We start from the raw sequence: 15,469 nt of genomic DNA, 5'->3' as shown, positions 1-15,469 counted from the left end.
CCTTTACAGCCTTTCTGCTGACTAAGGCCTCTGAGTGGGAACAGAGTAAGAATGTAATGTATATGGTGTGTGTGTTTTTTGGGATCCGGTTAGGGCAGCATATGCATAAGCCATTACCATAGGGGTGTCAGGGGGCTGGATTTCAGGGAAAAGAGCAGTAATATCACTCCACAAATAAGCAGGTACATTTTCATTGCAGTGACATAAACACAGCTCAAAAAATCTTAGTCTTTACGGAGTATTTTATGACTTTCCCATGCCTAATCTCTTTTTAATATCTCTATTAGCATACTTGCAGCAGGTCATGGTCCAAGGTTCTTTCTATTCATTCTTAAATTGTGTACATTTGAAAGGGAGATTGGGGCTCTGTGCAAATGTTCCTCTGCTCAGATGCTGTGTTTCTCTTGACATTGGCAACCCTTTATCTGTTTCATCATCCAGCCCCCCTAAGACCACACCCACCACTCTATTGTGTGTACCAAGAGAAAGAGACACACAGTAGCCATCTTTACAAGCAGCAGCATCCATGTTGCAGAGCCGGCTCGTGCACAGGTGTCCCTGCACAGTGACCTACATTAGCCCAGCTGATGCCACCACATAGATCATATCAATGGCTGCCTGCTGATGCTCCTGGGGCATCCATAGAGGGCAAGTTTTAAGAGATTCTGTGTGAAAATGAAAGAAAAATAGAGAAATAAAATTGTAAATGCGATCGATGATCAACTACGGTATGTTAGAACATGTGGCAGATCCATGTCTGTGAGATGGATGCTGCAGCTGAAAGAAAAGGAGTGGCAGGTTGAGACAGGGGCGGCCGAAATGGAGCAGCAGCGCCATCAGGTGACTGTTCATTATACTGCAGGCATTTTTAAAACTTCATCTATACTGTATAATTCAAAAAATCCACTTGAAGAATATTGCATCTAATTTGTTGGAACCTCAACGACCTTAAAGAGACATTCATTACAAAAACATGCAGTGTAGCCAAACAATGTTCAAACCCACAAAATAAACACATTTTAAAAAGGACCCCTAAATATCCAGAGATAGTAGTTGAGCTAAATTTTGAAGAATTGTGAAAAAAAAACAATGTGCAAAATATCTATAAATATCACCAATAAATGCTATAATATATATTTTTTAATTTAAATATTTCATTCTATGAAAAGGAATTAACGCTGATGTAGAAATCTGTTAAAATACCAGCAGCATAAAATTAAGGGTTTAAGGATTTCTTTATTTAAAAAAATACTTAAGGCTTTAAAGTGAGGGGGCTGCATGTAAAGATGTACCATATTATTTCGCAAGGAAAGCATTACATTGCAAAGTCAACTGAACACCCTAACCATTGAAATCAATGTGCATAAAAGGATTACTCGAATATGTAAATAATAAGCTGTATATGCTCATACTGTAAATACGGAGGAAAAGGTTTAAGAGTCAGTAAACCTGAAAAGTACACCCACACGGTTTCCGCAGGCTGTGGGTTCATACATTTCGAGAATTGACAACTAAGATGATCATAGATTCAATTGCTATTTATAAAACTGAGTGTTAAATTCCCCACCCACAGACACATAAATAATTCAGTATGGGGGCACAGATAGCTTTAAAACTCCTCTGTAACGCCAGGAGCAAATACTTAAGAAAGTCAAGCATTTCATATTAAAAGTTTGGGCAAAATATAGCTTTTAAGAAATCTTTTGAGTTTTTTCCTTTTATTATGAAATTCTTCTTCAATAGACCTTTCTGCCCAGTAGTTCAACCACTCGGCTGGTGTCATGAGCAAATGGTTTTGGTATGAGCGGTGACTTCCTGTGTGCAGCCTGCACTGTAATTGAAGATCCCCAACGCTCCGCTAATTATAATGTTCTGTAGCCTCGTCTGGTTTTAACACACTCGTCAGTTTTTTCCTTCTTTAGTAGCAAAACTGCACACTGGATTATTTCCTAATGCATGACACTAAGCCCATCAGCCATGAATCCTTTAATGACAACGATCATTAGAGAAAATATAGTGACTTAAAATAAGAAAGAACTTGACAGCTTTGAAAACAGATGTGTGTAGAACCGCTTTGATTTGTTTCAAGAGTGAATCTGAAGGAAATACACAGAAGAGACATGCAACACATTGTCAGAACACAAAGACCTGAAGAACAGCCAATGTCTTTACCAAAAAGAAAAGAAATACAACTCAACGGTAACTATCTGCACAATGTTTTGCATGTTATTGCACAGACATGCAATCCAAAGCTCATTATACAATAGTTAAGCATTTATTTTTTTAGTATAAATATTAAATCTCTAGGATTATTCTTCTCGATTACATTACAGATGATGGGAAAGGAACTCAGGAAAGCATGGAGCGTGCTCACGTCTCGCGTTGGCACACTTCCTGCTGAGCCACTTAGCTCCAGAGAAACACTTAAATTCAATGATTTGTCATATGATCCTATACGAGTAAATAACAACAGATGCTACCCTCAATTTCAAGCCAGAACATCCTGTTTCATAACATTAGTTTGAAGTCTCTTCTTTAAGTCAAATATCTCTTTTACAAGTCATTATTGATTCCCTCTACCCAAATAAGACACAACTCATAAAGTGACAGAATTACAGGCTGCAACAAGCTTATCAATTCAAATGAATCACAAGATATGACCGACAGGAAAGAACTCATGATGACACATTAGCTGGTTGTGTTTCAGGTGACTGACTTGTAACAAAGAAACATATTTGGATAACGTATCACACTAATGTGTGGTTTTACAAGGCCATATATTTAGAGTTGGGAGTTCTTCCAGAGAATTAAAAGTGCTCTATGAATGAAGGCCAAAACATTTTTTCTTTCCATTTTGAATACGCACTTGCATAATAAAGATGAGAAAGAAAGAAAGGGACACGGGGTGAATCGATCATCATCATTCATCTTAGGGGAGACAAGCAGCTTTATAGTTTATGGCAATTTTACAGCCGTTTAGAGGCATTGCTCAACCTGCAATGCACTCGCGACATACTGGATTTATTTATGGCATAAAGAGAAAAAAGGGGAGATAGCTCCTTCCCCTGCTGCGGTGATTCCTTTCTGACCTGTCACCGTGTGTCATTAGGGTTTCAAACAGGTAGTGACTAGTGTCATGTGTTTCTAAGACAGAAGTTAATCAAAGAAATGAGCCAAGACCTGAGTCATTACCCACGCTAGCTATCTGCACTAACCGGACAGCTGACAGAGCGTTGTAATTCTTATTGCCTTGGTCTTTCCCGTTGCTCTTTTTAACAGGTTTACCTAATAGTCCAAACCCGCCGGAAAATCCCCTACTGACAATCATGACATGGTGACAGTGTGGACAAAGAGTTAAAACACGTTAGCATGGTTCATCTGCCGAGAACTAGCTTTAATGGCGGGACAGAGTTCGTGTTGCTGTGGCTTTCATTCCCAGTTCTCCCAGTCTTCATCCACCTAGTAGAAAAAAGAAAGGAAACCGGGTTAGTAAAACATTCCCATTTTGTTTATATTTTCATTTAAAGAGGCCCCATTATGCTTTTTTCCCCTTTCCTGTTATATAGGTTTTTGTGCAGTAAATTGTCTGCAAAGGCTAAAATCTCAGAGTTCCCTCCAGAGGGGGTTTTTCTCCCACCAACCCCCTCCCTGCCTGAAACGCCTCCATTGGAATCCCTTGTTTACTTCCTTAACATAACTATTTAACACTAACGCTTTTATTGTCTAGTGCTCACTCACAATGCGCTTCATGCGCGCCGTCGGAGCGAATTCGCATCTGTCTCTGCATTGACTTTACATGTAATCGCGCCGCCCCCAAACATCGCATCGCGTCCGGTGTGAATGCAGCATAAGGGGAAGGACATTTCCTACAGATCTCTAAGCGGATGACCAATCATGAAAAAGCTGGCCAGCTAACCAATCAGAGCAGACTGGGCTCTGGTTTCAGACAGAGGGTGAAAAGAGGTGCTGCAGCACAGGCTGTCTGAGATAAATATGACCTTTTTGAACATTAAAAGAAGTAAACATGTCACAGTAGAGACACAACATACAAATATTAACCTGAAAATGACCATAATATGTCCTCTTTAACATTATGGTGGATGTCATAACACTGACCTCTCCAGAAGCTTCTATTTTAGAGAGTGCCATTTGCACTTCTTCTTCAGTCATGTCCAGGTCGAAGTCTTTCTCCCAGTCCTCACTCACGTCCGTGCTGGACCCTGGAGACAAAACATTTCAGTGACCTTCTAATCCAATTTAGTGGAAAACTTATAACCACATCACTAAACTTTTTGGTGTCTACTCCCAAACTGGAACAGTATGAATCTCTCTGCTAACAGAAAAACATCCTCACGTCATCATACCTTTCTTGCCGTTGTTAGAGGGCGTAGATTTCCCGCTGTCAGAGTTGAGCTCGAAGACTCTCAGGTCCTGTGGCCCTTCTTCCTTTGCTGCTTCTGGTTTAGGGGGGGGGGCAGGAGCCGGGTCTAACGCCTCATCAACACGGACCTCTGGCTGAGTAACAGCCTCCACTGGAGCCTCAGAAGGTAAGTCACTCTTTCCGGGCCTCTGCTCTTCTTGTGTCTTGTCCGCAGCGTCTTCTAAGCTAGCTTCTGTCAGTTTCTCGGACAGCTCCGCGGCAACGGGCTCTGGCCGCACCTCCACCTGGGTCGGCAGGCTGACGCTGTCGCTGCTGACCGACAGGGTGGTGTCGCGCTCCTCGCTGGGAGACATAACGGGGCTCAGCAGAAATGATCCTGTGGGAGGTGTGGAGGTGGCGGGCAGATGGGTGAAGCTGTGGTCCAGAGGTGGGGTGAAGTCGAGATGAGATGATGATGTGGCGCCGAGGAAGTCGTCTGATGGGAGCAACAGAGAGGTAGTGCAAGTGAGAGGTTTTAAAGCTAATCGGTTAAGGCGAGACACGGCAGGCAAAAACATCGTTTTTCCTGCACTGGTCAATTTTGAGATTTTGTGCTATTTTGATTCCATAACGTGTTTTCTTTCAGGCTTTTGGAAGGAAAACGTACAAAATACACATTTAAGTGTTTATTTTACTATAGTTTGTCTATTTGCGTCTGTAGATTTCTCCTAAATTCACCAAAAGTTAGCATTCTAATGTAACATAAAGTACCGCGACCGCTGTTTGCACCATGTCATCAGAGGTATCGTTGGAAAGCTCCGTCTCTCCTGCACAATCTCATAGGATCCAAATATGGTCATTTCCTTTGTATCAGCAACCAATCGTGAAAGTACAAAGGGGTCTTAAACCAAGAAACGAAATCTCATTGGCTGGTGTCAATATCTGACAACGTGATTCGTTCAGATGCGTCACGTGGTGTGCTAAAGCACTTCCTGGTTAGCTTTCCGCTAGAAACATAAATCTGAAAATGGCAAAATAACGGCGAAAAAAACGTTCACAGAGAAGACGACAACAATTGTCACTTGCACAAAGCAAGGTTATACAAAAAACAAATGACCCCGAACATGAAATACCTTCATGGAGTGCGTCGATGCGCAAGCTATCATCCAGATAACAGGAGGGATACACTAGCGTCACACTGCAATCTTTAAAGGTCCTTTTCTCAAAATGAGTTTTTTCTCCTACTCTGAGTTCGAAATTTCCACTTCAGTAGCAGTTACATACACCAAACCTTCCAGTTATATTCCTATCAATATTATGAAGGCTTTTACAGACGGGTTTGGTCATATATAATTCATAGCCTGAATTATATAACATTTTATACCTAAAAACATGGTGAAAATTGATATTTTAGGGCTGTTGACAGTATTTTCTGATTTATGGAATGATACAAAGAGATATCCAAAATCCCTTCTGTAAAAGCCTTAGATACTAATATGACTACAAAATGAAACAATCATTTTGATCCTGGCTTTATCCAAAGTTCAGATTTCGGTTCCTGAAATGTGTTAAAATATGCCCATATTTCATGAGATAATGGCTCATTTGCATATTTAAACATGCTATTTCAGAAGACTTGTAATACAAAAAACAATTGCCTTATTGGAAGTAATTAACTGGAGAAATTTCTAGCTGATATCTTTAAGTTAAAAAAATTACCCTATTCACCTGGGGTGTCTCGCCTTAAGTAACAATGTAACACTGTAGATAGCCTACCCTCTTCCTCCTCCTCCCAGCCCAGGCTCTCTGTGTGTGTGCTCTGCTCCGCCCTCTGCTTCAAGGCCACTCTCCTTGCCTCCTCCTAGAAAACACAGTCACAGGAAAAGTTTAATACATGCGATAAGGCAAGAAATCCACTTTTTAGCAGCCATTTGAATGTGTTAAAAATGTTTTGATTTTGAAAAACAAGTGAAATGCAGCTTAAATGTTGTGCCACCTTTATGTCAGTTACAACAACAAAATAAAGTTTCCATTATTCTCCTTGTGAGCGCTTTGTTGCTGCATTTTTCATTTATACATACTTTAAACAAAAATCTGCTGTCTGTAAACATTGATTGTAATACTTATTGTTTCTACAAACACCTTCTCTATATTATTCAAATGTAATCCTTTTTAAGACCAAATCCGTATTGTGTTTTAGTTAAAGTGCTCTAACAAAACAAGTCAGATTGAGTCATTGATAGTGACTGGCGGCGTAGAGCATTTTTCAGCCAGCAGGTGGCACTAAAGACAATAGACGATTTTTTTACTGATGGGAAAGACATCTTGAGGAAAGTCAGCAGTTTGGAACACACTTTATAAATAGCATAATTACCTGGTCCAACTGGAAGACTCTGTAAAAATACCTCTGCCAGAATTCTGAATGGGATACAGCTGCTGGCACCTGTGAATGAAATAAAAACAAATGTTATCTTGTTAAACAACTAATTCTTAATTTTAGTTTGTGTAAAAGCACTTATTGCAAGACACTTTGCATATAAGCATCTGCCAAATTATGGTAATGCATTACTTTAAAATAGAAAAGCAGGCTGAGCTCAGTAGGAAAAGGTGTTGACAAAAGCATTGGTACAAACCATTTTGGTGTAAAGGGCTCGTATTGAAGGACTGCTGACCAGATGCTCGGAGATCTCTCCTTTCTTATCCTCCAAACTGAAGCTGCACAGCCAGTTGTCAAACTGCTCTGGGGGACCTGGACAAAAATAACTTCTCATTCAAATACCCTCAAAAGAAAGCCTTCCTTATTAGATCCATCTAACAATCAGCAAAGTTTTAATTGAATTGTGGTCCTCCACACAAATCAAAGACAGCCAGCACACTAATATTTCAGCTAATATGTTAGCCTTCAACTGTTGGCTGCTTAAAGAATGGTGTAAAAGTTATGACTGAAGGTTATAAGGGGGAGGTTTAAAGGTGGATAAGATATTATGATATGAAACAGTGACAAGTATGGGTCAGAGCAGCAAAAGGAAGTAGAGAATAGGTTTTTGTATTCTTAAGGAACAACGTACAATTCAAATATACTGTTTACAGTCAGAATCAGGAAAAATAAATACTTCACTTCAAACAGAATATAAATAGCAACAGTCTAAAATTCTGATGCGGGCCTTGCACTACTTTTCTGTCTTACCATCAGGTTCATTGCAGTATGTAGCGGGGTCAGCTTGCAAACTGTAGAGACGCGCCTGCAGGGAAAAACAAATGCTTAGCTGTGCTTGTTTTGTTTCCACATGCACATCATGTGCTCACCTTCACAGTCCTGCAGCCTCTTGTGACAACACAAAAGAAAACTAAATATGTCCTGAAGGAACACGTCTTTCAGTATTTTCAAGGAGATTAACCAGAAAGATATATTTTCCCATCAGTTGCTAGCTCACAAGAACACATTCACATGCTTATACTTTGTTCTGTATCTGTGACATAGGTGACTAACATAGATTTCTCACCTTACAACTGTCGTAGATCTCTGTAGTTCCAGATGGAGTTGCCATCAATGTGATTACATCACAATCAATGGTTTTATCCGGCGGTGGAGCAAGCGTGTCTGTTATCACCCCTAAGAAACTAGAGAGGCTCTTCTTCACCTTTTCTGAAGTCTCAGAGGAACCTTCCACCTGAAATCAATAGACTCGGTTAGATTTGATAGTAGCAACAAATACCCCTTTCAGACAGGAGAGATACATATGAAGTGGGTATACTCAAAACACATACAACTGCCATTTTAACTGACTGTAACAAGGCCGTTGACCTGACTGAGACATTAAAATGTATGCACAAGGTGAAGACTGCAACTTACCGCAAGCTTGTTTCGGACAGCAGTGGCTGTAGCCACAAATGAGCAGGTTGTGTCATGTTGCACCACAGTGGAGAACTCCGTCAGGTCTCGCTTAATGAATTCTAAAGCCTCAGTTGACTGCAAAGAAGAGAATCAAATGCTACACAACCAGATTGAACTGTAGCATCACCATGTGTGTATGTAAATAAAATACTGACATCTACAATACAAATAAAATATTAACACTTTAAGAGAAGCAGTTACATCTACATGTATCAATTGGCCTTATTTACCTCTAATATATCTGATCTTCAAGGCACTGTTAATTAATCTACCTGGCAACCTACTTTTTCTCAAGTTTCTTTCAACAAGAGATTAACTATCTTAAATGCATGCTAACAAACAGCTGTGAGCCTTTACCTTATCAATGCTGCATAACCAGTTTTAAGTGACAGATGTAAAGGCTCAAAAACTATGCCCCCACTGGATGAGCAACAACAGAAGTTCGACACAAATCAATAACCAGTATTAATGGTAACTGCGAATCTACATGTATGACTCTGACCTTGCATGTCATCTATGTGAATGCTGTGTTTTCCATGTGGTTTTATGCATCTACTGAAACAATTAATGAAATGTAAACATCAAAGTTGGAGTAGGGATTGGTGTTATTACTCAGATCAACATCAGAGAAAGCATTGTATGTGCTGAGCAAATAATAACAATACGACGAGCAATACTCATTTTCCGTAATGTGGATTATTACCTTTTCTTTTACGGCCTGGAAGCTCTGCTGAAGCCAGCCTCCCCACCAGCCTTCTCTGTAAACACACATACGTGTAAAATATTAGCTTATTGTCAAAGTCATGACAGCAAAGAAAACATTGCCTTAATCATAACACCACCACCGCCCGTTGTACATTCAACAGAGACTAAAACAACGGTTTGTTAATATTGCGACACTTCGAACTCATTAACTGTCAGCTGTTGACTTTCTCGAACTAGCTTTAGCTAACGTACAAATACACAGCCTAGGAAGCTAAACGAGTAAGCTAACGAGAGCAGCTATCAGACCCATGCGAGCTAATTTGTGAAAATAAGCAGCAAGTGCGGCTGTTAAGACTAAAGATAAAGGCAAGGTGTACAAATGAAAGACATACACAGTCTATACAGTGTTACTGCGTGATTTTAGCTGCTTGACAACCGTAGCTAACGAGGCTATGCTAACGCTAGCCAGGCTATGTTTTGGTAAACAAATGCACTTCCTGAACTGGTTTCGTGATATGCACCGTACAGCGTTTAAACAAAGTACCTTTACCACATCTTATTAAACACACAACATTATACGGAACCCAATATCTACACAATGTTGGTGCTTTGCTTTCTGCTATATCATATTTAAAAACAAAAAGTAATTCGCGAGTTCACTCTCACCCTTCAGCCATCTTCAGATGATGACATCATCAGTATTTACTGAACCCTAACCCCAGCTGCATGGCGTTGAAAAACAAACACGTGATGCAGTATGTCTTCCTTCCTGCGTAATACAGGTAACCACATTCACCTATAACAAAGTGTAATCACTATTTTAAATGGCGTATTTTACAGTTTATAACCACCTAATGTTTTACAGCCTTTTTTTTATCTATGGTGGCTGCAGAGGACCAAATTGGACGGCTACGCTACAGAATAGGCAAGTTCGTTTATGTAATGTTAGCATTTAAGCAACAAAGTAACTGAAAGTGCTTTACCTTAAACATAAAAATCTTCTACCAAAGTGCAAAAGACAAACAACAAAGGGACATTGAAGTAAAACGCAAAATAGTAATTAAAAAGCCAAGAGAACAGAACATTTAAACAAGCTCAAATAGAATAAGACATGTATTAAAATACAAGATTAGAGGTTGCAGTATAAGATAATAATACTATATTGATTTTGAGCAATAAAGCTGCATGTAGAAAAGTATTTCAGTTAATAGAACTGCCAGTTGTTGCAGTTTTCTGAGAAGTTATTTTGTGTGTGCTTTAGTGGCAAAGGATACTAAAAGCACTGTGGGGTACATGGGCTTACTTAAAGAATGAAAACACTGTCATTTGTTCTCAATTGTTTCAATGTATTTTTAGAAGCAAGTGGTAACCAATCTTTTTTAGTGCCTTCATACAGATTTTAAGGTCAGAGCTTTTGTACCTTTGTATATTGATGGCAGACCCAACAGAAACATATTTGTCCATATGCCTTGCAGTCTAAAGGAAAAGAGAACAGTGTGAAAATTAAAGTAAATGCATTGCGATGAAAAATAATGAACACTGGCTCCATAGGGGAGGCTAACGCTTTGCCCATATGCAAGTTGTTTTCTTCTAATTAAACCTCATTTAACCAATGAGCTGCGTATGAAATCAAACAAATGAATCCAGACTACAGCTCTCCTTCCTGAGCCATTAGGTTGGCTAATCAGTGTTTAGCAATTCCAACCTGAATCCCCTCATCAATCTCCTGCTCTGAGTGCATCTGTGGGTGTGCATGTGAGCCTATGTGCATGTCGCTTTGCTTATGGGTGTTGACCTCCAGCAGCTGTGCTTTCCCCTCATCAGTATTCTGGGTTTAAAGGGGGTTGTAAGCTTTACAGAGCACAAAATGAAAAAGAACAGGCAACAAGCCCCTGGAAGTGGGTTCTCCTTAATTGAAGTTCCCCCTTATCCAGACGCTGCACAATGTGTGCGTATGTCCCTCAATATGTCTGCTCTGTCCTGCACCTCAATCCACTTAATTGGGTCTTTCAGTTTCCTAATTAACTCTGTCAATGCAAGTTGAGCTGAGCCAAGTTGGGACAAGCACTCCTCTATTGATCAGTATCTGAAGCAGTTATCTTATCCATCTGTCTACATGGCCCTGGGCTTTGCCGTTGCATTAGATTTAATGCACAAAGGGGTAAATGTGTGGTATCATCACCTCATCCCTTGTGTTGTTTAAAACATTGTTAAGCTCCTTGTTCTGCTGATAAGCAACTAAGTAAATTCAATTTGTTTTAAAGTATCAAGGCTTTGGATTTCTATCTGTAGATGCAGTGGTTTGTAAAGGAAATCGTGTCCTATTGTTGGTTATAAACTGTTACTCCCCTGTGGAAAAATTTAATTTCCACATTAAATACTAAAGCGCTGTGGTAAACCGTAACTTGCTTTATTTACCTACAATTTATTTACGCTTTGGTAGTGTATATAGTACACCAGTAGTACACTACCAAAGTAGTAGTTTCAAGTATGTTCTCTTCCATATTAAACTACTTTCTACTTCTACTTCACTTTTTTAGATGTGGATAATGTACTTTTTTATTTATTCCTTCATTTTTTACCACAAAGATCTATGTGCGGGAAAGTACGGAAGAGGATTAGGGCCACATGTAAATTTTGACCTTAATCTCAGAACTCACTTTTTTAAAACTTTTGGTCAGATCTCATCTTTTATTCATGTGGCCCTTGTCCTATTAAGTACTTATGGAATATATTGTATAGAAATTATATTTGTGGAATGTTTTAAACCAGTTGAAACATTGTCACAACAACACAATATTTTAAGGACTCAATTATGGACAGAGATGGAGATTCAACTTCCCAACATTTAAAGGTAGGGTAGGTAAGTTTGAGAAACCGGCTCGAGATACACATTTTGTTATATTCCATGGAATGCTCTTAACATCCCGATAGCAATGAATATCTTAAGTGCTTTGACAAAAAATCCATTAAAAAAATTCATGTGTGGAAGCCGTAATACTGTAAAAAGTACGACCAATCATTTTAGCCGGCCCGGCTAAAATAACTGGATGGCCTACCTGCCTGTCAGCCTTCCATCTGTGCACAAACTTATCTCTTGCCCTCATTGGTCATGTGCGCGTTCGTGTGTGTTGGAGGAGGGGCTCTATAAGGAAGTAGCAGATTTTCTCCGGTTGTGTATTTTCAAATTCTAGCGATCTCGAGCCGGTTTCTCTAACTTACCCTACCTTTAATACATTCAAACTCCTACCAGGCCAACTACCAGAAAAAGTAGTGAATCTGTGGAGATATATATATGGCACAATAAAAAGGGCCATTTGGCAAAGTATTTACTTTTAATACTTTAAATACACTTTGCTGATCATACATCTGTATTTTTACATAAGCAGGAGTTTGAATGCAGGACTATTCATGTTATCTTTTATTGCAGTACTGCTGCTTTTACTTGACGTTATGATGATTATGACTTAAACCAGAGCTGCCACTGCTGGTTAGCGTATGCTAAAGAGCACCATGATGACAGCAGAGGCTGACCATAATGGCACACAGAGGACCTGTCCATATTGTATGATTTAAGAAGCATATCCATTACACATCACACCCACTCCCACACTCACACACACATGCTCCAGACCACTGATACCACACCGTGGGTTAACACCATCTGGTGCTGATCAGGAAACACCAGCTTTGCACAAGTCAGTGTCTCTAATTATCTACCTCCAGCAAAGGGAGGCCGATCCCCGCTAATCTCCACAATGTGTTCTGCTTCCCATTCCCACCTGTGCCCGAGTGAAGGGGGGCCGTGTGGGAGGACCCGGGATCTCTGTGTCAAGGGACCAGGGACCAGGTGACGCTGCAGCGCCGGTCCCCACGACAGAAGCTCCGTCGCTTGGTTTGGCTGGCAGCTGCCTCCCCCCACTGAGACATCCCACAGCTGACAATCCCAAGTACTGACAGGGGCTCTTTCAGTGTCAATGGCCTCATATATTAGAGCTAACCGCCTTTGTGGCGAGAGAGGGTGTCAGGCCTTTTGGCCCGACAGCGCTTGTTACCATGATGAAATGTAGATTGAATGGAGGGGGTCTGTGTCTCAGGCACGAGAGCTTGGACTCCCCCGGCCTTTTGTGTCCCACGCATGGCTATTGTTCGGACCCATTCAGGGCTCTCAGGAGGAGGAGGTGGGGTAAAGAGGGAGGTGGGTGAGAATGAGTTACATCTCTTCATTTCTCCCCTGATCCCCGGCTCATCTGTCAGCCGTGGGAGGATAAGCATGTATTTTACACGCTTGATTTGTTGCTAAGTGAGGGCCAGCCATTGTCAGGTTGTTTGACTAAATCATGTTCATGGCAATCAGTGTGTGTTATGTTTGTGCTTAGCGGATTAATCATTGTTATGAATCAGCTAAATACTTGATTTTAAACACAATAACATTTGTGTTGTGAAAGTATGTGGATATATTTTATCAACAGCTTAAAGAAAAACTCTGAGCATATATATACACTTTTTTTTTTAAGGCTGACCGCATTATGTCCCCTGCTTAAAGTTTGCCCTTTGTGTGCCTGTATCCATGTTCTTATGAGACAGAGACAAATCGTTGGCCAGAGCTAAGGACATGGCTCTGTCCCTCGCCCGCGTCAAACAAAAGTGACGCGCCTTCCTGGCGCCTGTGTCGTCCTTTCATCTCTTACTCCCTGTTGAGGTGAAGATGGATGGTCCCCTGGCTCCAGAACACCACATTCAGCCTCTGTGCTGGCACATTGTCTCATCCTTCTGTCCCTCTTTAGCTCTTTAGAGGTTAGGCTGTCCAAGGCTGGTTAGCAACCAATGACAGCCCTTCCTAGATATCCATTTTTACATTGCCCTTCTGTCCCCTTAACACAAATCAAACCCCTTCTGTTTAGTTTAAGAAGATGTGGCTCTATTGTTTTCATACAGCTGCTGTGTTTTTTTAGTATATGTCTAGAACCCTTTAAGACTTAAGAAAGAAATAGTCCCTGGCAGATATTGCTTCTTTTTTACACGTATGACTATAAAAACAACTGCAGTCAGGGAAAAATAAATATAGATCACAGTATATCACAGAAAATAAGTAGGCAAACAAGAGTTCTTATTATAACAAAACTTTAATTTAGGAAAATAGAAATCCTGCAATACAATAATAGGCACCGGTTCCATCTCTGACAATATCTCATCACCACAGATATCAGATAAATTACAGTTTTTGCCACTGGTAAAAAACCTGCGTGTACATAGAATATTTCTGTATAAACAATGCAGAAGTGTAATTTGATAGAAAAAAGCAGCAGTTGGCATGGCAGAATATATATACAGTATTTACAAGCTCTGGCACCAGCAATCATTTTAAGAGTTCATGTAACAATCTCCTCTGTGCTGCTTTAGTCATTGTGATGATCCCAGCAACAGAGGTTGTTTTTTTAAGAGTCCAGCTCACTTGCTCAGAGACAGGCTGTGTAACGTGGAGGTGGGTAAAGGCTGGCAGAGTGAGCAGGGGCAGGGCATGCCGGGGAAGTGCCTGTAGCACCCGGCCAGGTGGAGGGGGTCCTTCATAAGGCTCTGCACCGGTGCATGGAAACCCAGGAAGCCTGCTGATGGAGGCGAGTGCAGGGCCGTGGCGTGAGAAGAGTGATGCTGCAGAGCTGAAGGGGCGCTGGCCGCCAGAGTGTGCAGAGAGTGGGCCAGATGATGCAGAGGGTGGTGGGCAGTTGGGGCCGCAGGGGTGATAGCAGGGTGGGCAGCGGTGCGGCTCTGGGCGGCAGCACTTCCTCCGTAAACATCCCCCACCAACTTCTTCATCTCGTCCAAGGAGCCGGACAGCATGAGGATGTAGTTGCGAGCTAACATCAAGGTGGAGATCTTGGACAGCTTGCGGACTGAAGGCCCGTGAGCGTAGGGCATGACCTCTCTCAGGCTGTCCATGGCCGTGTTCAGATCGTGCATCCTCTTGCGCTCCCGGCTGTTCACTTTCAGTCTCAGGTCTTGGGTGTCAATCTTGCTGAGATCGGTCCCGGCCTGGGTCTGTCCGTCCACCGTCCTGTCCTGGCCGGCCTCGCTGTCCTCTCTGTTCTCTTGGCAGTATGACTGGAACATCTTGTTGGAGAAAAAGCTCCCAGCGTGGTCATCCACCACCAGGTCGGGGGAGGAGGAGCGGCTGCAGTTGGAGCCACAGTCAGAACCCATTGCAATTTAATGCGTTTAAAGTGTTGCACAAATCAAAAAAGTGGTGCAAAAACAGTACGCTGAATGCTTGGAGCGTGAGTTTAAATTCTACAGATGCTTCCTTAGCTTTAAGCGATTCCAGTTGCCTGTGTTTCTCTCAGAGTTTGTGCCGTTGAGTCTGTTGATCAGTCTGTCCCCAGTAGTGAGTCTGTCTAAACTGTCACCCTGTGGGCCCACTGGGGTGTATTTATACCGCCAGCATAACAAAGGAACAATAAAGCTGCATAATGAGACACTTAGAGCCACAGCCAATTGCAGAAGGGACACAC

General features: G+C 41.3%; 2 protein-coding genes across 2 annotated transcripts; both read right to left on the bottom strand.

Annotated features, from left to right (window-relative positions):
* Window positions 1–1,973: 1,973 nt before the first annotated feature.
* Window positions 1,974–9,814, bottom strand: bsdc1 (BSD domain containing 1). Its single transcript, XM_034118235.1, has 11 exons — window positions 9,627–9,814; window positions 8,959–9,013; window positions 8,214–8,330; window positions 7,864–8,031; window positions 7,548–7,602; window positions 6,994–7,109; window positions 6,735–6,803; window positions 6,137–6,221; window positions 4,365–4,856; window positions 4,117–4,220; window positions 1,974–3,459 (listed from the first exon to the last, which is right to left on the bottom strand). The coding sequence occupies exons 1-11, from the start codon at window positions 9,635–9,637 to the stop codon at window positions 3,430–3,432; spliced, it is 1,302 nt and encodes a 433-aa protein (XP_033974126.1). The 5' UTR covers window positions 9,638–9,814; the 3' UTR covers window positions 1,974–3,429.
* A 4,597-nt stretch (window positions 9,815–14,411) lies between these two features.
* On the bottom strand, window positions 14,412–15,161 carry olig4 (oligodendrocyte transcription factor 4). Its single transcript, XM_034126173.1, has one exon. The coding sequence runs from the start codon at window positions 15,159–15,161 to the stop codon at window positions 14,412–14,414; it is 750 nt and encodes a 249-aa protein (XP_033982064.1).
* Between the last annotated feature and the right edge of the window lie 308 nt (window positions 15,162–15,469).

This window comes from Trematomus bernacchii, unplaced genomic scaffold (genome assembly GCF_902827165.1).
Source record: "Trematomus bernacchii unplaced genomic scaffold, fTreBer1.1, whole genome shotgun sequence".
In the NCBI taxonomy this organism is placed as follows: Eukaryota; Metazoa; Chordata; class Actinopteri; order Perciformes; family Nototheniidae; genus Trematomus; species Trematomus bernacchii.
Note: the sequence above shows the minus strand (reverse complement) of the source record. Positions and strands in the feature narration are given on the sequence as shown.

Excerpts from the sequence above, each read along its gene's own strand:
- olig4 (XM_034126173.1), bottom strand. The coding sequence starts at position 15,161 with ATGGGTTCTGACTGTGGCTCCAACTGCAGCCGCTCCTCCTCCCCCGAC.
- bsdc1 (XM_034118235.1), bottom strand. Across the intron at positions 8,032-8,213 it reads CTGTCCGAAACAAGCTTGCG|GTGGAAGGTTCCTCTGAGAC; the intron begins GTAAGTTGCAGT and ends TATTGATTTCAG. Across the intron at positions 4,857-6,136 it reads CTGGGAGGAGGAGGAAGAGG|ACGACTTCCTCGGCGCCACA; the intron begins GTAGGCTATCTA and ends TGCTCCCATCAG.